Source organism: Herpailurus yagouaroundi, unplaced genomic scaffold (assembly GCF_014898765.1).
Source record: "Herpailurus yagouaroundi ecotype Mexico unplaced genomic scaffold, PumYag 141, whole genome shotgun sequence".
NCBI classification, from domain to species: Eukaryota; Metazoa; Chordata; class Mammalia; order Carnivora; family Felidae; genus Herpailurus; species Herpailurus yagouaroundi.
Window position 1 is genome coordinate 73,469,690 of NW_024412396.1, and position 23,888 is coordinate 73,493,577.

The 23,888-nt window shown below is 48.2% G+C and overlaps 1 protein-coding gene across 13 annotated transcripts in view; it reads left to right on the forward strand.

The window, feature by feature from the left end:
* WDR20 (WD repeat domain 20) overlaps window positions 1-23,888 on the forward strand; it is a 66,429-nt gene that overhangs the window by 24,600 nt on the left and 17,941 nt on the right. For 4 of the 13 annotated variants that reach the window (XR_005791214.1, XM_040478266.1, XM_040478267.1 and 1 more), the window contains exon 2: window positions 18,500-18,682. The exons of 2 other annotated variants lie outside the window; for them this stretch is intronic. Coding sequence is in view for 6 of the 11 variants with exons in the window: in XM_040478266.1 (XP_040334200.1) it covers window positions 18,500-18,682 (183 nt within the window). In the remaining 5 variants the exon portion in view is untranslated. Of the gene's footprint in view, window positions 1-17,037; window positions 17,090-18,054; window positions 18,102-18,499; window positions 18,683-22,582; window positions 22,718-22,754; window positions 22,950-23,888 lie in introns of those variants that run through there. 7 more of the 13 variants (XR_005791215.1, XM_040478269.1, XM_040478259.1 and 4 more) reach the window with 7 other exon arrangements.

Below are 23,888 nucleotides of genomic sequence, written 5' to 3' on the forward strand. Positions count from 1 at the left end.
ATCGGAAACAGGCTCCAGGCTCTGAGCCATCAGCCCAGAGCCCGATGCGGGGCTCGAACTCACAGACCGCGAGATCGTGACCTGGCTGAAGTCGGACGCTTAACCTAAGACTGCGCCACCCAGGCGCCCCTTATTTCCTTTTTCTAACATTCATTCGCTTACTGTCTGTCAGAGAAGCAGGTGAGAGAGCCTTTGACGTCATAGTCCAGGCTCTACACATTCACGTACCTGACCATCACATTGTAATGTGCCACTTGTAGTTTTGTGTCAGAAGTTAACCTGTACTTTCATTGAGGCACCACACAGTTCTGGCCTCTGAACTTAATTTTTACAGCTTTCAAAAACTATGTTGCACTGGCTCTGCTTCGGTCCAGCCATGTATGAAAGTGAACAGGTGATCAGAGTGAGCACTTCTTGACCCAGGGCACAGTTGTCATTTCTGGTGAAGGGACAGGGCCTGTCATTTAGGTTCTCTGTGCTCTTTTTTACCTCTCTGACCTCCTCCACTTCTTACCCCCAACACTGACACACATTTTTGGACAGGCAACTAAATAGGAAAATACCTTTATCTTTAAAGATATGAGGAATCAGGGACGCCTGGGTGGCTCAGTCGGCTGAGCAGCCGATACTCGATCACGGCTCAGGTCACGATCTCCCTTTTGGTGAGTTTGAGCCCCACTTCACTCTGCACTGACAGTGTGGAGCCTGCTTGGGATTCTCTCTCTCCCTCCTACCCTGCTTGTGCTCCTCTGACTCTTTCTCAAAAATAAATAAATAAACATTATGGGGCGTCTGGGTGTCTCAGTTGGTTGAGCGTCTGACTTCAGAGCAGGTCACGATCTCGTGGTTCACGGGTTCCAGCCCCACGTCGGGCTCTGTGCCGACGTCTCAGAGCCTGGAGCCTGTTTTCAGATTCTGTGTCTCCCTCCCTCTCTGCCCCTCCCTGCTCATGCTTTGTCTCTCTCTCTCAAAAATGAACATTAAAAAAATAAGCATTAAAGAAATAAAATGCCTGTGAGGAATCAAATGCTTGTTTCCTTGCTAACTCACTATTATTGATTGCATTTAGCAGACGTAAATTGATGTTACTTACTTAGCTCGCACTTACATGAGCACTTTGTGTTGCCGCTCTAACCACTTACACGTTTTGGCTCCTTAGCCCTCTATCCGGGGTGGCACTCTCGTTACCCTTGTTTCCCATTTTGTGGAACCAGCAGCGTGGAGAGGCAAGTAACTCGTCTGAGCTCATAGGGCTGGGAACAGCAGGAGCTGAGTCTGACCCAGCCGGCTTAGCTCCACAGTCTGTGCTCTTAACTGCTCTTCAGAATGTAATGTAGGTTTCCAACCAGATTTTTCTCTAAAACGTTTTGCTCTGCACTTTGAAACGGTGGACTGCTCCATGGTTTTGTTTTTCCAGGTTAGGACTATGTGGAGGATGGGATTGACATGTGAGCTCTCACAGAGAAATAACTCAGGCCCTTTAAAAATGTTAACTAATTGAGGCGTTTGCCGGGGACTCAGGCAGAACATGTCCTAAAATGATGGCAGGTGGCCTTCTGGCCTGGGACACTGCGGGGCCTGAACAGCGGCCTCATAGTGCCTTTCCCAGCCTCGTCTTGTCCGGGGACAGGCCCTGGCTGGCTCTCTGTGCTTTGCCATGCTCCTCCTCCTTTGGGGCCCTGGGTCGGCCATAGTTTCTTGCTGCCTGACCTTCATGCATGTGGCTTGAGGTCCAAGGACTTGTGAGAACAGTACAAGCACTTGGACTTGCTGTAGACAATAAGACACTTGGAAATGGGTGTTACATTGTTCTGTGTCTCTTTAAATTTAAAGACATACGTGGTTGAAGTACTCTACATGGAAGAGAGATCAGAGATCTTTCCATGCCACCCGAGAGACTGTCTTTTGGTCTGTAGCCGCAGGTGCTGCTTACAGGACCTGCTGGTGTTTGGAGCCTCAGCCTTCGTTGTGCCCACACGCACCGTCAGGCTGAGCTGCGGGCGGGCGTTTTCTTTGGCTGTCAGCATCTGCAGCCTCGCTTAGGGCTCCCGCCTGTCCCGCCATCCTTGCTGCGTTGGCGCGCGTCCCTGCTGGCCAGAGCTTTCTCATCGGGCATTTGACTCTGCTGCAGAGGGAAGACTTTCCGGAAGGCAGTCAGGAAGTTTGGAAGGAGCTGTGGTAGTGGGCTTTGGCCTTGGTTGCTCAGGACACGGCCGGCTTGAAACCATGAATTATCAAGCAAGCTATTCCCTTCTTAGCCAAGAGAAGGCTGGCAGTGGTCCGGACTTACCTGTGAGCTTTGCGCCAGCTAAATGAGCGTCATTGGGTTTATGCTAAGCTTCGTGAGCTTTGCAGAGTCTTCTGTATTTCTCTCCTCTGTGTTATAAATAATAGAATTTCAAGTTCTGACAGCGAGTTACTGTTTGCTGTAGAAGCAGGAATGCCACAGGTGAAAGGAGAGGGGACAGAAGTGAGGGCATTGGGTTAGGTTACCCTGTGCTTTCCCCGAGTTTACTGGGTATAGCCCACTTACAGCCAATAGGACCAGAGCTCCAAGTGTAGCTGCTGGGTGAATTGATTTATGATTTTAGGCAGTTTACATCTTTGGTTTTAAGTTGCAGCATCCTTTTTTTAACTTATTACAATTTTTTTTTTTTAATGTTTAGTCATTTTTGAGAGAGAGAGGAGCAGAGAGAGAGGGACACAGAATCTGAACCAGGTTCCAGGCTCTGAGCTGTCAGCACTCCTGAACTGTGAGATCATAACCTGAGCCGAAGTCGGACCCTTAACCAGCTGAGTCACCCAGGCGCCCCTTAAGTTGCAACATCTTGAGAGCAAATGTGGCTTTTTTAAAAGCTCCACTTTTATCTCTGTCCTCTGATTCCATGAATATGAGACTGAACGTTAACCAACATTCATATGAGACCACCGTATATGGAGATCTATTACAAAATTACTCACACTGGGAAATAGATTGCTTCAATCCATAAGCAATCCATTTCTTTGTGAATAGCTTTATATTTAATTTTTAAAGCTAATATCGCACATTAAAATTTGTTTTAATGTTTATTTTTGAGAGAGACCGCAAGCTGGGGAGGGGCAGAGAGAGAGAGGGTGACACAGAATCTGAAGAGGCTCCAGGCTCTGAGCTGTCAGCACAGAGCTTGATGCAGGACTCGAACTCAAGGATCTCAACATCATGACTTGAGCCGAAGTCGGACCTTCAGCCGACTGAGCCACCCAGGCGTCCCTAATAGTTGCACATTTTTAATTATGTATTTGATTACATGAGATAATGAATGACAAATGGAGTGAAGCAAAAGTGCAGTTGTTGCCAAATGTTAACTTTCAGGTTATGGTTGATTTCTGCCCTCACTGTGGCACTTCTTAATCAGTTCCAAGCTGGTTGGCCTGCTAACCCACATTTAAAATACACTGCTGTCCCCTTTGAGACTATGCATACGATACTGTCCCTATTGAGCCTACCAGTTTTATTTCAGGCCTCAGAGATTTTAGCTTTTAAGTGCTAAAATATTACTGAATGCAGAAAAGCAAATTCCACTGAGTTACTCTTTCAGCTATTTCTTCTGGATTGAGGATAATTTAGGATTGGGTTTTCCTAGAATCTTTAGAAGAGCTTGGGATTGATGATGAGTTCTCAGTTCAATTCTTGTGAGAAAGATGGGGACTCAATTATGAATCTACAGTAGGGAAAAAGTTAGGAGATAGACTTGGAACAGATTGGATTTCCCAAAGAAGCCTCTGGGAAAAGTTACTTTATTTGCCACTGTAGCAAATTAGCGCACAGTGAGCCCTTCTAACACTGCAGTACTATTCGAAGAGTGAAACAGTAGAACCAGCCATGGCCTGCTTATTTGTCCTCTGAATGATTGGCTCCTTTAAAGAATTTTCCTGTCTTTTCTCATTCCATTGAGTGACATCATTGGTGCCACAGAAACATTAATAACATATTCCAGCGGTCCTAACTGGCGTGAAACTTATGATTTGCCTAGTTCAAAATATATCATCACCTGTTGGTGATATATCATCCCATTCATGCATTTACTTGGTGTCACAGTAAGATTTCTTTTATGGTGAATTTTACTATTCACAAAGGCACATATTTTTCTGTGACCCTGCACTAGGCCATGACATGCTTTTAAGCCACTTAAAATAATTTTGAAAGTTTTAGTGGTTTTTTTGGCCTGTGGGTTTTTTTCCTTTTTCTATTTAAGAAATTGCACAAGTAATATATAATTATTGATGAAAAGTTAGAAATCAAGATAGGCAAAAAATTATCACCTAAATACTACCCCTAACCTTTAATAACCACGTTTCATAGTTTGATGAGTATCTATTTGAATTGCTTTCTTTGCAACTATACACATATAAATGTATATTCTAAAAGGAATCCTTTTTTAATGAAAAATTTCAAACTTACACAAGAGTCGGGAGGATGGTATAATGAACTTCCGTACACCTGTCTCCCAGCTTTGCCATTTGTCAGCGTATGACTAGTCTCACTTAATCGATTCTCTTGCCCTTACTGCATTACTTTTTAAAAAATACTCATTTGTTTTTGAGAAAGAGCGAGCAGGGGAGGGGCAGAGAGTGGGGCACGGAGGATCAGAAGCGGGCTCTGTGCTGACGGTGGTAAACTCGATGCTGGGCTCGAACTCACAGCTCTTGAGATCATGACCGTAGCCAGTCAGATGCTCCGCTGACTGAACCACCCAGGCTCCTGCTTTACTGCATTATTTTAAAGCAAATTCCAAGCATTGTGTCTTCTGTATTTTTTCTATGATACGTGGACTGTTCTAAGAAATGAAACTACATTTTCACACGTTAAAAATTTACATTTGAATATAGTCTGTTCTTTGACAGAGTCATAAATATTCTTCACGGTTTCTTGATTCATAAGGATCTTTTTATTAATTTATTTTTTATTTTATTTTAAAAAAAAATTTTTTTTTTCAACGTTTATTTATTTTTGGGACAGAGAGAGACAGAGCATGAACGGGGGAGGGGCAGAGAGAGAGGGAGACACAGAATCGGAAACAGGCTCCAGGCTCTGAGCCGTCAGCCCAGAGCCCGACGCGGGGCTCAAACTCACGGACCGCGAGATCGTGACCTGGCTGAAGTCGGTCGCTTAACCGACTGCGCCACCCAGGCGCCCCTATTTTTAATTTTTTAATGTGAAATGATTCTATATTCACAGGAAGTTGCAAGAACTATGCATGGAGGTCTCATGTACCCTTCATCCAGTTTTCCTCAGGGGTAATATTCTGCATAACTATAGTACATATCAGTATCAGGAAATCGCCGTTGGTATAGTCCTCAGAGCTCTTTTGGATTTCACCAGTTTCAGATGCACTAGCGTGAGTGTGTGTGTGTGTCTTGTGTGTGTGTGGTTGGTTGCTTCTGTGCCGTCCTATCCCATGTGTAGATTCATGTGACCACTACCACAAAAAGATGTTTTTAGTTGGCTTACTCACCTATATTTCCAAACAAGGACCACACATTACATTTAGTATACATACCTCTTAAGTCTCTCTTTTGTAAAAATTACGTTGCTATAATTTCACACTTACAGAAAAGTGACAAGAACAGCGCAAAGAACTCCTATATGCCTGTCACCCAGACTGACTAATTGTTTAAAATTTGCCCATTTGTTTTATCATTTGTATGCTCCCCTCCCTCTCTCCCCCTGCCCCTCTGTGTATGTAAAACATATATCATTTGAGACTGGCTTGTAGACATCATGTCCATTTCTATCCCCAGAACAAGAATTGTCACTCACATAACCATAGTACATTTATCAAAATCAGGAATATAACATTGATGCATTCCTCTTATCTAATCAACAGTTCACATTAAAATTTCACCAGTTACGGGGCACCTGGGTGGCTCAGTTGGTTACGCATGTGACTCTTGGTTTCCCCTCAGGTCATGATCTCATGGTTCGTGAGTTTGAGCCCCGTATCAGGCTCTGCACTGGCAGCATGGAGCCTGCTTGGGATTCCCCCTTCCCCTCCCCCCCTCCCTCCCTCCCTCTCTCTCCCCCCCCCTCCCCCCCCACCCCACTTTCTCTCTCTCCCTGCCTCTCTCTGTCCCTCCCCTGCTCGCATCAATATGCACACTCTCTCTTTCAAAATAAATAAACATTAAATTTTTTTTCACCAGTTACCCTAGTGCTGTTTTTTAAAAAAAAAAATGTTTTTTTAAAAATGTTTGTTTACTTCTGAGAGAGAGAGACACACACACAGAGCACAAGCAGGGGAGGGGTAGAGAGAGACACAGAATCCAAAGCAGGCTCCAGGCTCCGAGCTGTCAGCACAGAGCCTGATGTGGGGCTCGAACCCACAAACCGTGAGATCATGACCTGAGCTGGTCTGGTGCTTAACCGACTGAGCCACCCAGGCGCCCCACCCTAGTGCTGTCTTTTAAAAGTCATTTTTTCCTGGTTGGGGTCCCATCCAAGTTCACACACAGCAGTTAGTTGCAAGCTCTTTAGTCTTGTTTAGTCTGGACCTGTTCCTTAGCCTTTTCTTTGTTACCATGATCTTGACATTTTTAAGAGTTCAGTTATTTTGTAGAATCCCTCTCAGTTTGGATTTGTCTGATTTTTTTTTTTTTTTTTAATGATTAGATTCATGGGCTGCATTTTGGGGAGAAATACCACAGAACTGATGTTGTTGTGCTCATCCCAGGGCAGCATGTCAAGAGGCACATGATGCTGATTTGCCCCAGTATTAGTGGGCAAATTAATGTTAACCTGATTAAAGCTGTATTTACTAAATTGATCTGTTGTAAAGTTCCATTTTTCTCTTTGTAATTGAGAGGTAATTTGTGAGGGGACACTTTGAGACTATGTAAGTATCCTGTTTCTCATTAAACCTTTATCCACTAGTTGTAGCATTCATTGATTTTGGCTGAACCACTTGTTATTGTGTTACTATAATAGTTGTAAATGGTGATTTTCAGACTCCATTATTCTTTCCTCCTACGTTTGTTAGGTGTTAGTCTAATCTAAGGAAGAGCTTTCTTTTCTCCATTTATTGATATCAGTATAAACTCAGATTCTTACTTTATTCCATGAAAATTCTGCAGTAGTATTTTGATGTATTTTTTTAAAAGTAATCTCCAGGGGCGCCTGGGTGGCGCAGTCGGTTAAGCGTCCGACTTCAGCCAGGTCACGATCTCGCGGTCCGGGAGTTCGAGCCCCGCGTCAGGCTCTGGGCTGATGGTTCAGAGCCTGGAGCCTGTTTCCGATTCTGTGTCTCCCTCTCTCTCTGCCCCTCCCCCGTTCATGCTCTGTCTCTCTCTGTCCCAGAAATAAATAAACGTTGGAAAAAAAAAAAAAAAAAGTAATCTCCAACCAATGTGGGGTTCAAACTTGCAACCCCAGGATCAAGGGTCACGTGCTCTACCGACTCAGCCAGCCGGGTACCCCTCATTTTGATGTTTGAACCGTCCCATCTTTGTGTAATGGTAGCCCCTCTGCCTTGCCCCCTAAGTCTTTTGGGCCCAGCTTTTGTAGTCTTTGATAGCTTTCTTGCCCAGAGGTACAAAAAGATGTTCCACGTTCATTTTTTGCCACATACCTGGTATCAGGTTCTAGGAGCCTTGGTGACTTTAAGTGACAAATACTGTTCGAGGCAGAGTCTAGGCACCAGAAGTTGCTATTTGGTCATTGCATCTATACCCTTTTATTGCACACAGCTAGAAAATGCCTTTTTTTTTTTTTTTTTTTTTAAAGAAAACACACACACACGGTTTTCTATTGGTCTTTCCTAGTCAATTTTTTGAAAAGGTTTATTCATTTTTGAGAGAGAGGGCGAGGGTGAGGGGAGGGGAAGGGGCAGAGAGAGAAGGAGACACAGAATCCGAAGCAGGCTCCAGGCTCCGAGCTGTCAGCACAGAGCCTGACGTGGGGCTCGAACCCACAAACCGTGAGATCATGACCTGAGCCGAAGTTGGATGCTTAACCGACTGAGCCACTCGGGTGCCCTTCCTAGTCAAATTTAAGATGAATGATTTTACATTTATACCTCTTATGTGCAAAGTCTCAGCTCCTAATGACATTCACATAATCAGCTTGCTTCTACAAGGTATATTCAAAATAACGATATACTGTTATTACTAACAGTGTGATTACAGTATGAATACGATTTTAAGATGTCTTTGCAATTTTTTTTGTCTTTAGAATCCTATTTTTTATTGTTTCATTTTTCCACTTAATAAAGCATATAACATCCTTCTTTGCTAGTAAGTAAATATCTTCACTTTAAATGGCTACATGACATATTTACCAATTTCCTTTTTGGAACACACAAGATGTTAATAATGTTTCAGTGTAAACAGAGTTGAACTGGCTGTCTTTGTACATGTGTTTGCTCATTAAAATTTCTTTTGAATTCAGGAATAGAATACAGAAAGGAGTGTGTTAAGTGTAAAGCTGTGTTAATTTGTCACAAAGCAGAATCAATCCCAGATTTAAGGAACAGCATTCCTGGCCAACCAGCCCTATGGCCCCTTCCCCACGCTCTTCAAGGGTACCCACTGTTCTCACTTCTAGCATCGCAGATTAGTTTTCCTTATTTTTGAACTTTATATAAATGGAATTATTATATGCTTCATTTATATTTGGCTTCATTTAATATATTTCTTGAGGTTTATCCACATTTGTTCTCAGTGTAGTAGCATTCCATGGTTAGCCCGCTCTTTATCTAGCCTCCTGTAGATGGACATTTATGTTGGGCCAGTTGGGGGCTACTACAAATTATGTACTTGAGAGATAGGCTAAGGATGCGTTCCTAGGAGCTCAATTTGTGGTTAGAGGAAGGGAGGCATTTGCTACGTGTTGCCAAGTTGCCCTGCATAAAGGCTCTGCCAGCTTATGCTCCTGCAGTGGTGAGGGGAGGCCAGCCTCTCCCCGTTCCTGTAGGTGCCAGTTTTGCTGGTCCACGTCTTGAAACAGGCTGCTGTTGTGCTGCTTGGCCAATGGTACATTCCAGGTGCCTGGAGAGGCTTTTTCTAATCTGGCAGGGAAAAACCATCAGAAACGTCTGAGTGGCTGTTACTGAGGTGGCCTATGAGAAAGTTACGCCCTCAAAGCTTTGCATTAGCTGGGGATAAGACATCCCTGACAAGTGACTGAGCACAAGTGCCGACCGCGTAGTTCCGGTGATGCTGTAAAACGGTAGATGAAGGAGAGGTTGGAACTTTTCCTGGTGCTGGTGTTGAGAGCAGGTCAGCTCTCCCCTGCTCCACTGATCTAAGGCTACTCCCTTCAGCTGAGCTCTGGCTGATTAGAGACGAAGTCTTTGAATCACAGAGGCCAAATAGAATGTTTTGGCCACGGCTTTTAGCGGCTCATCTCCATGGTGTAAGAGAAGTTTAGTGTTTGTTCATTCTCTTTAGCTTTCTTGCTTTCTGTTTGGAAACACGGCATCGCGCTGGCTCCAGAGTGCTGTCATTTGATATATAATTACTAGAGCACATCGGTGCCAATTAAAAGAAAAATTCGTCTGTTACAGATTCAGTAGTTCATTGTTCCAACTGAGATTGGGTGATTGGAAAAATAGCAGTTTGGGGCTAAAAGCACAGTTCTACGCTCTGGGAAACGTCGGGCAGACCACCACCCTTCCTTGGGCCTCAGTGTCTCAGTAGGATGAGGAAGTGGGAGCTGGAAGGTTGCAGGGCCTCTAGACAGTTGGGGATTTCGGGTATCTCTGACTTAGAATGGGAGTTCCTCTGCAGATCGCTGCTCAGGTCACAAAGCAACCTGAATCGGAATATTTTAAAAATCCTCTTGGTGCCGTGCCAAGCACCACAAGCTCGTGGGTGGCCTCGGTGTTAGGAAGATAGCGCGGCAGTCGTTGAGCAGCACATAGGAAGTACTCGCTGCCTCCGAGTGGACTGCAGTTTACCAGTGTCGCAACGCTTTTAGGTCCAAGGATTCCCCGCCAAGCCCCTTTAAGGGGAAACTTAAAAAAAAAAAAAAAGTATTTTCTGAGAATTTGAAGTGAGTATCTTTTGCAGAAATAAAACACCTTGCCTTTTCTTCCATTTGAGGTGTTGGTATTCCCTCAGGAATAGGAGTGCATATTTTGTGCATATTTAACAGAAGGGTTTAATAAAAAATAGGTCATTTGTGTATGTCAGCATTTTAATGTGATGAGATCTGGTGTTAGAATGTGGGCAAACTGAATTCAGCTGATGTCGATTCGTGGTTTTTCTTTAACGAAGAAATCCGTGTTCCATTAGCCTAAGCGGCGGCAGCCATTTGTAGAATCTCAACACCACGGAAGAGCCTTGACCTGAGCGTGGCGTTCGGCTCGAGAACTTGGGAGAGTTGGCGAAGAAGTGGTAGTCCGGCGGCTTGTTCAGTTCGTCTTTGAGAAATCATCCGAGGGTAGGGGAGTCGGTTTTTGGGTGACAGGCTGCCTTGGGGAGAATGACACGGGATGACAACAGACGCTTGTTGTTTCAGCAGGTCCTTGACGGCAGTGCCGGGCCGGGGAGAAGATGCGCCAAGTAATCCCGTCCTGCTTCCTTCCCGCGGCACCCCTGCCCCGCCCTGCGCCCTGCCGACCTGCTCCGCTGACCTCCCTCCGGAGAGGGAGCCTTCCCTGCCCCTGTGGGAAGCGTTTCTCTGGAGACCGGGAAGCCGCGCCACAGATTGTCGCTGTGAAAATTCAGTGAACGTACCTTGTGCGTTTTGTGAGTGGGCGACTCTTCCCGTTCTGGAATGACGTAAGGGTGGTGCCCCTCACCTTTTACGCCTCATTTGCCTGTATTCTGAGGACGTCCGGCTCACTGGCCTTCCCGGCTCTCTCCCTCCACGTTCTCCGGCCCGGCCGTGGCCGTGGCCGTGCCCACAGGGCAGGTCTGAGGTGGGGGCTCTGGGCGCCCCTTCCAGGGTCGGAGCCCAGCGGAAGCCTGCTAGCAGGTGTCACCCGGCAGTTTGTTTGTTTTTAGTAACGGGAAGGGGTCGGACGTCACGTGGGCATGTGCTGTTAGAGGAGGGAGGAGGCACGGAAGCTACGAAAGGGAAGGTGCTGTCTTGTTGGGGAAATTCTGTAGAAAGGAGACCATGCCCTAAACTTGGCTTCTCCTGTTGTCTTTGTCCAGGAAATTTAGGGCAGAAAGAACCCTGTTTCCCTTCTGTATACTTCTTTGAAGGTATTAGTGAATGATGAGGGTTTTCAAAGCCTGTCTGTGGTCGGCAGCAAATCCTCACATAGGCACAAGGAGAAACGTGAGTTGAAAAGAGAACTAACTTTTCTCAAGTGCCTTTGAAGTGCCAGGCGCGACTCTAGCCTGTTCCCTCCTGTGAACGAAACAGCCCTGCGGGGTGCATGCACTGAGAAGGGAGCCCTGGAGTCTGGGCCACACCGATCAAGGCTGGGGTGTCTGATTCCCACCCGGGCGAGTGATGGGGTTGCAGATCTAGGTGCGGCCTCAGACGGTGCCTCGTCCGCTGCCCGTCGGCGCCCCGTGGCGCAGGAGCACAGGGGCTGGACTCCGCCTCGTCTTGACTGCAGATTCTGTTTGCCTCCTTATAAAATGCAGGGGCAGGAGTCCCCGGCACACAGATGCGTAAGGAGGGCCAAAAGAACCGATGCGCAGAGGTGCTTTGTAAGCCGGACAGTGACGTACTGATATTTGCTCACGGAGATTGTTTTCTTTCACAGACGGGCACCCAAGAAGACGTTAGTTGTTGGTTGGGAGTTTGGTCAGCAGCAGACCACATGTTTGCTTTTTTTTTTTTTTTTTTTTAACCTCCCATAAGTGTTTGTTTACTTTTGAGAGAGACCGGGCATGCTGGGGAGGGGCAGAGAGAGGAGGGGACAGAGAATCCAAAGAAGGCTCCGTGCTGACAGCAGAGAGCCCAGTGTGGGGCTTGAACCTGTAAACCGCGAGACCGTGACCTGAGCCAAAGTCGGATGCTTAACCGACTGAGCCACCCAGGCACCCCCACATATTTGCTTTTATGTACTTCTGGCTGTGGAAGTTTTTCCTTCTGCTTTTAGAATTGTTTCATTTCTGCAGTAGATATTAATGATACCGTTTACACGCCACGCCCTCTATTAGGTGTTGGAGATAGAGCGGTGAAGGAGGCAGATAAGTTTCTGTCCTTTTTGAAACACTGAAACTGTACAGATGATTGACATTTTCCTCCTGTTGGGAGAAGAGATCCCAAACCTGCTTGACTTCTTACTGCCCCGATACATATTTTAAGTCCGTGTTAGATAACTCTTCAAGTGCCACTCAATTATGCGGATATTTTGGGAGTAGCTGTTGAGCTGAAGAAACCATGAGAAAGGTGGATTGGGTGGGGGTTTCGCGCGATCAGCCTTTGTTTCTGCTTCCGGGCAGGGGGGCAGTGAGGACGTTTGAAAATCACTGTGGTGTTTCTGTCAGAGCCCGGGGTATTTTCCACTGTGGGGAAGAGCGCTTCGGTTAAAGAGTACTTTGAGCTTTATTCACAAAGTGAATCTACCTCAGTTCTGAGTGGCTGGAGTTGCATTTATCCGCATCTGGGACTCGGAGGGCTCCTCCACTTCCCCACGTGTCGTCCAGGATGCCCAGCTAGGTGTGGTCCAGCCGCAGACCCTGGAGACCCCAAGCCTCCACCCCCCCAGGAAAACTGGAACAGTCTGTAATCTGGCTTGTTTTGGATCCCAGGTCTCGAGATAGGACTCCAAATGTTCCTTCTTTCCAAGTAGGTGATCCTTTGTGGCCCTGGGAAGCTGTCCCTTGTTCATCTCTGGTTCCTGTTTTGGTCGTCTGAGATGCGGTCAAGAGGAATGATCATAGAAAGCGTGGTGTCAGTTCTCTTCTGACTTTTAAATGGCGTAACGCAGACCTTTGTGTCACCGGGGCTGCTCCGGCTATTTCCGACCAATTCATTGGGGCCTTCGGTGACTCAGCAGCCTCCTGACTTTTTTTGCTTTTAAAAGGAGCTGGACTTGCACGGTGTATGGAATGCAGTTAACATCACAGCCGACGCCTGTGGCCCGTAGTGATGGCGGTCGGGGAAGGTCGGGCGGAAAGCGTGCTCCCCAGAGGTGAGATGAGGAGGTCAGGACACTGGGGCCGCCGTGAGCAGGATTGTATGGACGCTGTGCATGGGGAAGGTATTCTGAGCGAGGGAAGGGGTGTGAGGAAAGGCCAGAAGGTGTAAAGAGGACAGGCAGCGTGTGAACAAGTACCTCTGGAGGGCGTGGGGGTGATGAGGCCACGGCAGCGAGGCCCGTGGGTGCCAGGCCAAGGGGTTTAGCCAGTGCCGGGGCAGAGCCACAGAGGTTTGAAATGGGAGGGTGACCGAAGGCTTCCCGAAGATGAATCTGGCGTAGTGTGTGGGATGAGTTGGAGGTGCAGAAATGGGTGGAGGGTCTCTCTTCTGGCAAGTTCTGTGGGACTGATTCTCTCTGAGGTGGTTCTCAGATGGGGAGGGAGAATATCAAATGTAGGGAAATTAAAGCCCGCCTTGATTAGCAACACTGCCGCCTCCCGTGTATAATAATATTCTGACGTGCACTTTTCAAAACCGGTCTTTCGGAGATATTTTCCATACCGCATAAAATGCTTCTGGGCGCTCAGGAGGGTCAAGTAGCAGGTTGCCATGAAGGGGGCTCCGCGCAGGCCCACGTGCCTTCTCGGAGTTCCTCTAAGGGCTGGGCCAGGGTGCGGGACCCTGACAGTGGCGAGTAGGCCCGCCGAGCCTGTGGGGGCTTTCCTTTTGCGGGGCGTTCCCCAGCAGGCCGGGCGGGGGTCTGGGGTGCACATGTGAGCCGGAATAAAAGGGCTGCTTCTGCAGACCTTTGTGATACTGGAAAGGGAAGCGTGACATTTTAGTGTGTACTTCTTGATCGAGGATTTTGATGACCAGCTCGTGTCTGTAGTAGGAATTCTTAAGCCATCATTTAAAACTTCCCTGTTGAGAATGAGACACTGACAGATTATTTGTAATCAATGACTCCTTACGCAGAAACGAATGAGCATGGGTAGGATTTAATCTTACCCCTGAAAAAAGGGAAATCGTTGCACTTTTATGCAGGTAGCAGACACTGAGCATTTGTGACAGACGGGATGCTCTGTTGGGGTTGAGTAACCAAATGTGCTCTAATTCTTAAAATCGGTAAGATTTTTTAACTATGTTGCACTGTAAGTTCATGTTTAAGAATTCAGGTAACTGGCAGTAATTAGGATGCAGATACATTAAAAACATCTCAAGTGTCGATAACTTATCTGTGCAGAAGTCGCCAGAAAGCTGCAACACAAAAACCGATTTTATGGAATAATACAGTTGTAACTACTTAATGAAGAAGTTCTCCTTAAGGGAGTTTTTATTATAATTTTTATTGTAATTGTAATTTTATTGTAATCACTGATAATGGACATGAAACAGTACTGTAATAGTGTAAGTGATTAAATACTAAATTCTGTGGAACAAATTAAGTACTTGAGAGTTCGGAGGAAGGAGCCAACCCAAAGAATGGTAGTTGGGAAGAAGTCTGTTGGAGGTGGGGGGCTTGGACCACTGGGTGAAATTCCCCAGCTGCAACCAGCGGGGCGGCCTCCCGAAGCCAAGAGAGAGGGTCGCCAAGAGAGAGGGGCCGTGAGCCTGCAGCACCCTCAGGACCTGCCCCACCAGGCCCTGGGGCCGGAATATTCCTGCAGCAGTTCCTGCCCCCTCCCCCGGAGGGGTGGCTGAGACTACAGATGTGATGTGGTGCTGCCGGGGGCCCAGGAAGTGTTCCGCAGGCGGAAGTTGTGTCCGGCCTTCCACACTCTGGTGTGATGGAAGGTGAGAAGCTCCTGAAGGGTCTGACCGGAGAGGTGGGACCTGACAGGGGCAGATTCATAGAGGCGGCTAGCGGCTGAGTTGTGTGCGCATGCTCTGTGCCTCAGATCCGTTGTCGGGGGGCTTTCTTCTCGGAGAGGAAGGGAGCATCTTGCCCCAGGCCTCCTGGCTGCCCAGAGGGGAGGCAAGGTTTCAACATAGGCCTGCCTGGCTCCAGAGTCCGGGTTCTTTCTCTTTCTGCCAGACTGCGTCTGCCAGGGAAGCCACCTGTCAGGGACTGATGACCCTGTGCAGAAGAGGTGTGGCCCACTCAGGTAGTTACTGCCACTACTAAAAAGGTGTGTGAACTCACCGCCCTCCCCCCCCCCCCCGCCCCCGCCCCCGCCATCCCCAAAGAAGAGGGGAAGAGGAGGAAGAAGATAGGCCATCAGTAAGCACATCAGTGGGAAAAGGGAACTTGAGGATTGGCTGAAGAAGGACAAGATGAGTCACAGATGGTGGCACGGTTTGAACGAAGGCAGGTTCTGGTAACCTGACTTTCCTCGCTCTGGGGTTGGGCTCCAGAGGGCTCAGGCCCCAGTGGCAGATCCTTATGGGTGGGTACAGGCCCAGCGGTCACTTGAGGCTCCGAGGTAATCCCCGCTTGCGGTAGGCGCCATGTTGCCTGGTGGGTTGTGCTGTTGTGGTTCTAGTACAATGGGTGCCGTGGGGGGTGGGGACGGGAGTGACCTCAGGTAAGAGGTGTTCTGACTGTTTCTTGGGCCTACGTCTACTTTTGTGCCTTCTAGAACAGTGCCTTTCACCAGTGTTGAAGGACCAATTTTAAAAATTTCCAATCCATTGGAACTGATACTTTTCTAAAAATAAAAACAAAATTACTGGAAAACAAAATTGAAAAAGATGTGCAGAGTATAAATTCTGATTTTTTTATTAGAGTCGACAGATACAAAATTACCCTGATTGCCATAAAAAGTTTCTAAATGTTCTTTTTTTTGAAAAAAAATTGTTTTTAATGTTTATTTATTTTTGAAAGACAGAAAGAGACAGAACATGAGCAGGGGAGGGGCAGAGAGAGAGCGAGACACAGAATCCGAAGCAGGCTCCAGGCTCTGAGCTGTCAGCACGGAGCCCAATGCGGGGCTCGAACTCACGAACTGTGAGATCATGACCTGAGCTGAAGTTGGATGCTCAACCGAGTGAGCCACCCAGGTGCCCCTAAATGTTTATTCTTAATTTCTGTGCTCAATCTTGACTGCAGACCAGTAAACTGTTCACAAACTGGTACACCTTGAAAGCAGTGATCTAGGAAGAAAATTGTTAAGCAAATTAGTAAATAAGACGTTTGGGGAGTATTTACACCCCAAAGAAGAGTAGAAGTCTTTCAGTTGGCATTTAAAATACTTGAGGTGTTTGTGCACATATGATCTAATTCCAGATGACATCTTTTCAGTAGAGTTCCTTGGTGGGGGGCAGGGATGTAAAATAAGTCTCCCAAGAACTGAGGCTGATGTGGTTACTGTGAGGGATCTGTAAGGTTAATTCTGTACTAGTGATGGTACTTGGAACATCCAGTCCAGAGCTTCCACTTCAAGCTCTGTTGTCCCTGAGAGCCAGTGTGTGTTCTTTTGCTCATGTATGAGCATTAAACAGTAGTATGTTTTCTCTGTCAGTTTATGGCTTGCCTTTGAACTGATTTTTATGGTTTTGGGCATAATTTTAGATATATTCTTGAAGGGGGAAGTTCCCAAAGCAAGCTCTTAAAAAAAAAAAAAAAAAAATTCTCAAAGAGTTATACCTGCTGATATAAGAGATCATGTAACAACTTAATTGTTCCTATTTCATATTTGTTTTTTGTCACTAGCTGCCAGTGTTTTTTCACTTTCTGTTTTGGCCATTTCTGACGTTTGCTGATACCCCTTTGCTCTGGAATGATTTGCTGTGGTCCCTTAGCCTAGCTGCTTTTTCCCTGCCTTTAGGGTCCAGCCCGGGGGCGGCTTCCCACAGGCACCCTGTCCCTGTCTGGGGGGGTGGTGGCTTTCTCGGCTTCTGCAGGCCTCAGCCCTCTGCTGAGCGCGGCCGCCAGCCCACCTCCATGCTGACTCCCAGCCCCGCCGGCCCCTTTTCCTCCTTGCTGCCAAGTCAGATCTTCCTTGTGTTTTGTGCCTTTATGTTACACTTTTCAGGGCTCTTTCATGTATATATTCTCTTATTTCATCCTCCAGACAATCCCATGAGGTTGGTAGAACAGAGATTCTCATCTCCGTTTTAACTGAGGTGAGGCTGGGAGAGTGTCCGCATGGCATGTATCTTCGTTCCTTTGCCCTGTGCTCTTAGAGTTCCTGTTCCGCTCGGTCCAGACTTCCCGATGTTGGGGTTTCGAGTTTGCTCAAAGATGCCTATAATTTTGAGGTCCTCCTTTCTGCTCAGTATTTATGTGTGTTATTTGAAAAAATGAAACATTAGACTACTCAGCACAGTGGCACAGGCCCCTTTGGAAGAAAGAAATCTTTAGAACCTAGCACAGGGGTTGGTCAGCAGACAGCCGGGGCCATGGCCCCAGAGCAGTGCCCAGGGCCGGAGTGGTTGTGTCAGAGGACACGCTCAGCAACCTAGTTGTCTGCGCCTGTGACTTTCAACTAAGACTGGAGGGTGGTGTCCTTTATTTCCACAATATCAGCCCAGCGTATTAGATGGCATGGAGCATTTCTCGTGAAGGAAAAAAGTCGTACTTTTAGGGATTGAGGGGGAGGTGCAATGAAAAATCACTTTTGGTCCAAGTCAGAAGTCATTTGCTTCTGACTTTGGGGTGTGTTGGGTGTGTGTTCCTCCCATGTCCTTTATGGTCAAACAGACCAGGGTTCTACATCTAGCCACTTACTTAGGTAGGTATGGTGACCGTGGCTGAGTTACGAACCTCCCTAAGCTTGTTTTCTCATCTGTAAAATGGGGCAGTATTCTCTGCTCTGAATGATCATCGTAAGGGTAAAAGGCGATGTGTGTTGTGCACCTCGAGTGTGGGCTCAATAAATGAAAGGAACCCAAAAGCTAATACAGAAGAGGGACTGACCCAGTAAGAAGGCTCTTGCTTATAATTGGCTGCAGCAGTGATTCTCAAATCTGAGTGGGCATCGGAATCACCTGGAAGGCTTGCTGGGCCCACCCCTCTAGTTTCTGATTCCTTTGGTCTGGGGTGGGGCTTGAGAATCTGCATTTCTGAGTTTCCAGGTGATGCTGCTGCTGCCACCGCTGGCCTGGGGACCACACTTTGAGAACCCCTGGGCTACAGGTAACTCACCAATGAGCGTTTAGATGCTATAGATCTATTTGCAAGCTGAGTTTTATGTGGTTAGAGGTACTCTGTTAGAAAATGCTTGGAATGAATGCATTTTACAAATCTGAATTTAGCATCTCAAGGATTTTCCCTCCTGAAGTCCAGGAGTCTTTGTTAAAGAGATTTGAAGAAGAATGAGTCGTGAAAGTAATAGTTGTAAAGAGTCTAACGTTATCAAATTGGCTAATGTGTGTGAAAGTGCTTTTACAAAATGCTGAAAACTGAAAAAAAAATTTTTTAAATACCTTTGTTTTTAAGATTGAACATCATAATAGAGTATAAGATAGTGTAACTGTTAGATTTCTCATCTCAATGTGCTGTTTACCGTATGTATTTTTCTCTTTCTCCTCCAGGCTGCTGACTTGAGTAAACCAATAGATAAAAGGATATACAAAGGAACACAGCCTACTTGTCATGACTTCAACCACCTAACAGCCACAGCAGAAAGTGTCTCTCTCCTAGTGGGCTTTTCCGCAGGCCAAGTCCAGCTTATAGATCCAATCAAAAAAGAAACTAGCAAACTATTTAATGAGGAAGTAAGTAGCACCCTGTCTTAGCCGTTAAGAATCCCTTTAAGAATTTACACATTCTTACCAAGGGCAGTGGGCCTTCGTTTCCACATTGGGCCAAGCCCATTTCTCACTCTTTCAGCCGTCCTACCTAGTGTTACCCTTTCAAATGTGGTGAATTAACTCGTTGAATTCTACCTGTTCTTCCTTGGGATAACGGTTTTATGCGTTTTTTTTTTATGGAGCGTGCTCAGGTGTCTAGAGCAGGTGCTTTGAAACTCTTTCATAATGGGGGCAGGGACGAAGCTGATACTTGGTGTTTTATCATTTAAATAAGAAAATACAGAACTCCAGACCTTGTTCACATCACCAGAAAATTTCATGCAGATCAAAGAACCTGATAATAATTCCTTAGGCTGCTTAAATTGTAGCCCAGCCTTTTGTGTCTGTGTTTGACACGTGTTTGGCTAAGGAGTAGTTTTTTTTCCTCTTGAAAATATTTGCTGTAAAATCACCTTTGACATAGTTTGAAGTCCTGGCACTTAAAATTGGATCACATGACACAGCTTTTGCCAGTGTTACAGCATGTGCTGGGTTTCTAGTATCTCCAGTTTTGCTCTGGAAGGAGCCGTGTGTTCAGGAACATGTCAGAACTGTTAAACATGGCAGATAGAAGTTGCCAGATAGATTCTGTTTGCTAAAGCTACCGGAGTGGCTTTTTGGCCCCAAGAGTTGCCATTGCAGATTCGACGTTCTTCAGTGTGACTCTCCCGGCAAATGGAAAAGATAAAGTGGGCTTGCTGATGTAGAAGCCCCGGGTCCGCAGCATTAACTTGTCCCCTCAACCCTGATGTGCGAGGGTCAGGTCACCTGGGATCCCTCAGGAAGGACAGGTGGTTTTGCACTGTTGCCTGGTTTTGCTGTCATTAACTTGGAACAGAAGTGCGTTATGGATTCTGGTTTATAAGAAATAATTCTTTGTGGGCAGGAATATTCAATTTGATGCACGGTTGCAGTTAAAATTCGGATTCTTTTGTAGTTGTCACGGCATGCCGCTGTCCACCTCCGCCGGTCCCCATCCACCGTCTCTGTCTGGCATCGCCAGCGGATTCGGCGAGATCTTGTGAACCACGCCATCTCTGCTTCTGGTTTCATCTGAGTTGACTGGAGACGGGACTTGCCATATGGACTGACAGAATTATGGAAGAGTAGCATTTACTCCGATTCTCTGTTTTTAGAAGTCTTAAGTAGAAAATGGTTTTATTGACCGACGTATTTTATTAATAGTACCTGGGGAAGTGATCTCTTCCTAGCCGAATGGTTTTGTTGTTGTTGTTTTATTTTTTGTTCTTTTTTTTTTTTTTTTGGTGGCCATTGGCGGGGAGCAGCCAGCCTTCTCTGCACCTGCCACCAGAAACTGAATTTGGTTTGTGTCTGGGTGAGGGACACAAGGGGGAGAGATTACAGCCACCTAAAGGGCTGTTGGTAAACGAGGTCGGGGGATGCTCTGGCTGAGGATGGCACAGGATGCCACTGAGAGAACAAGAAGGGCTTGTGTGTCATCATGGGGGAGGTGGGAGGCTCAGGGCCCTGAGGGCATCGGCCGCATCCGTCCCCTGCTCTGGACAGCGGAGGGATCGCAGGCTAGGAAGCAGCTCCTCACGCAGCGATCGAAGCCTCAGTTTTCCCCTACTGGTCTTCTGTTTCATGTGAAAAATGGCTGTTGAGAATGCTTGGGCTGTGTGTGCTTAAATGCCAACTTGGCGTTTATAGCTTGAGGCTGAGATTTGATTGGCTTTCACAGTAAGGAAGTTCTTTGGCTGTGCGGATACCATTCTCATCAGGTTTTGGTCAGGATGTGTAAGAGCAGGGTCGTCAGAGGCGTGTCCTCTCAGAGGCCATGGTGTAAGATTTAGAGGTTTGGGGGCGGCTCACGTTTGTCCTCCGCGCCGTCAGTCGGGTAGCTGCTGCCCTTTACAGACAAGGACAATCCAAGAGAAGGTAAGTGAGTTGTCCCAGGCAGGCAGCGAGTTGACGCTAGAGTTGGAACTGGAAATCACTTCCACGAGGGCTCCCTGGTCACACACTGTAAGCCCCACCGCGTGTGGTCGCCAGACAGGCAAACCCTTGTGCTCCTAGGAGCCGCCAGTTTAGTGAGGTGGACGGACAGGGTACTGGGACGTGTGCCAAGGGATATGTGTTAACCGTATTCTTTAGCATGTATCAAGTATCCCGAGATAAGGCAAAAGTTAAGTTCGATGGAGGAAGTCTAGAAGACTTCCAGAAGGTGACACTTCTTCTGGGTCTTGAAAGAAGCATAGGAATTGGGAAAGTGTGAGAGAGGCCTTCACAGCTGGAGAAAACAGCGTGGTGTGCCGAGGAGTGCTGGGTGACCAGGCGTGACCAACTCAGCACGAGGGCCTCAGAGAGTCGGAGCCAACAGAGAAATCGGAGCCAGATGGTCAAAGTCCTGACACGCCGAGAAATGTGGATCTGACGCTGGAGGCTGTAGGGGTAGCTTCGGGCTTTTAATCAAGGGAGTGCCCGTGTCAAATGTGTCCTTTAGAACGCCTGCCAGCACTCAGGTTGGGTTGGGGAGAGTGAGGGTAGCGCGGCCAGCGGGAGGCCGGGACCCGTTCTGGTGCGAGCTGGGGTTTTTGAACGAGAGCGGTGGCCATGTCCCGTCCCATCGGCAGACCTGGGTTACTTACCACGTGCCCACTCCGGGCCTGCCCTACGGCCACCCCTCACGCACACTTAGGTCAAGCGCTGACGTGTGATGATGTGTGGGGAGGCAGAGGCCTGAGAGAGGACGGAGGAGGGAGAGGAGCCAGAGACCGCTGTAAATGGGGCGGGGGAGAGCATCTCGGGTGGGAGGTGCTGTGCTCTAGGTACAGAACTGGAGACAGAGCGTCCCCGCGGGAGGCAGGGCAGGTGGGGGCCCTGGTGGAGGAAAGAGACTGGGCACAGGAGAGCCGCTCCCAGGGTGCCTGGGGAGGGCGAGACCCCGGGGCTGTGCCACGTAGGCCGGGGCCCAGGTGTGCTCCCGGCTGGGGCGCACGAGCCCACGGAGTGAAGCAAGGGCACAGGGCCGGCAGGGGGTGGGGGGCGGGTTGGAAGATTACCGAGGCTGCTGCTTGGAGCCCGACTTCCGAGGCGGGAGCACGGAGAGGGGTCTGGCTGTCATCCGTATGCCGGGTAAGCTTGGGAAGGAGCAGGTTTGGGGGAGCGGAGGCCCGGTCTGTACTTTAATAAGCTTCAAAGGCCTGTAGGTGTTAGATACGTGGGCCTGGGGCCCAAAACCAAAGGCAGAAATTCGGGAGTTGGGCTTGTAAATAGCCCTCACGTCCCTGAGATTAGATGAAAGTTCTGTGGTGAAGGCGTAGTGAGAGTGAGGAGTGCCAGGGACTGTGTCCTCCCAGACCCTGGCCCCCGTCACGCTGCCTCCAGAGGAGTGCTTTCAGCGGTTGGTGTGTTTCCCTACAACTTGGGGTTGGCCCGGCGGCCGGGAACACGGAGCCTGGAGCCTCACTGTTGACCCCACCTCTCCTCACCGGGAGCACGGGAAGGACAGACCCCCCCTGGAGGTGTGGTGAGGGCAAGATGATTCGCAGAGGGCTCAGAGAGGGAGCCCTTGGTGGGCGCTCAGTAGACTTTGCAGATAGAGGGGAGTCCCGGGAGCACCTTCCGCTCGGGGTTGGAAGGAGGGGCCTCTTGGGAGGCGAGATACCAGCAGTTTCAAAGGGGGAAAGAGTCCCTTTCCAGGACCACCCAGGCAGAGGATGAGCGTGTGTGCGGCGGAGCAGCTTATCACGCTGGTCCCGCGTGCGGCTCACCAGAGTGTTTCGCGCAGCTGCCCGTTGCACGTACGTGTACTCACGCGCACGCCGCGGTACTGACGATTCCACCTTCGCCTCCTTCCCACAGGTTCCCGGCACACGAAAATATCACACATGTTTGGACGGGTAGATGGATGGATGGAATGGAGTTAGAGTCTAGAAATCCACCCGACATTAAAAGTAGATGAAAATTTCTATCTAGGAATCAAGTATATCTTAACAGGTGATTCCCTCCCCCCCCCATTCACTCAAAAAATGAAAAATACTGTAAATGCTTGCTTATCGAGGTGCAGAGAAGACAGGAAGCGTCACCTGTAATTCCCAGCACACATCGTCAACCTCATCGTCTCTGTAGTTTTTATTGTTTTCGTGAGGTGAGACTGTTAGATTCACACCTTCCATCATCAGAGATGTCTGTGACCGCCTCCTCCCAGTCTGGCCAGTTGATCAGAGAGGTGAGCCCTCCTCCCTTCACCCCGCCAGTGTCCCTGTCCCGCCACAGGGCCCGGCCTCCACACCTGTTCAGCCCCGAAGAGAGGGAGCACCGGTCCTTTTCAGCCACCCTGGGGCAGCGGTGTCTGCAGGTCTGCTTCTCCGCGGCTCCTGGGTTTCTCTTTGTGGCGCTGTGTGTGCGCTATGCCCGTGGGCCTCTGCTGGGCGTACGGGGCGCATCCGCTGAGCTCCCAGACCGCGGAGTGTGCCTTCCCTACACAGGCTCCTGGGGAGCAGAGCCCCCCACCCTCCCACCCCGGGAGCATTCAGCCTCTTGTGAAGCACCTGGAAGGGCTGGGGGTTCGCTTTTTACTGCTAGTGGTTATGGTATCACTTTGTGTGTGATGATGAACTCAGACTTGTTTGTCTTTCTAGAAATTCTCGTCATTTCAGGGGTGTATCCAGAGAGTAGTAACTTCAGAGGATCTTCAAGTATGTTTTGATTGTCGGGTAAGATGTGTGAGACGTAAAACCCCACCCGTGCTTGTCGTCGTGGCTTCTGTCGTTGCTGACGTGTAGTGAGACCCTTTTGTCTTCGCTTTGCTCCCTCTCATGCAAGGCGAGGGCCGTCACACTGGGTGGGTCCGTGCTCCTGTGGCCTTTGGGCGCGGTCCAACTGAAGGGCCCACTGGAGGCGAGGCCACGTCTTCTCTCTCGTTGGGACACCCAGCATCCCCGGGAGGGTAGAGCCAGGCCGAGCCTTGCAGCCATCTGTCCACTTTGGGGACAAGAGAGTGGTTGTGGGTATGTTGGTCGCTTTGTTTTTGTTGTTGCTTTTTTTAATCCGAGGAAGGAAATGAGCGATAACGATCGATCAGCTCCTTAAAGCTTTCACGTAGATAAAATGACATCCGATCACCTTTTAGGTGGCTTTGAAATACCCTTTCCTCCTGCTTCCTGAG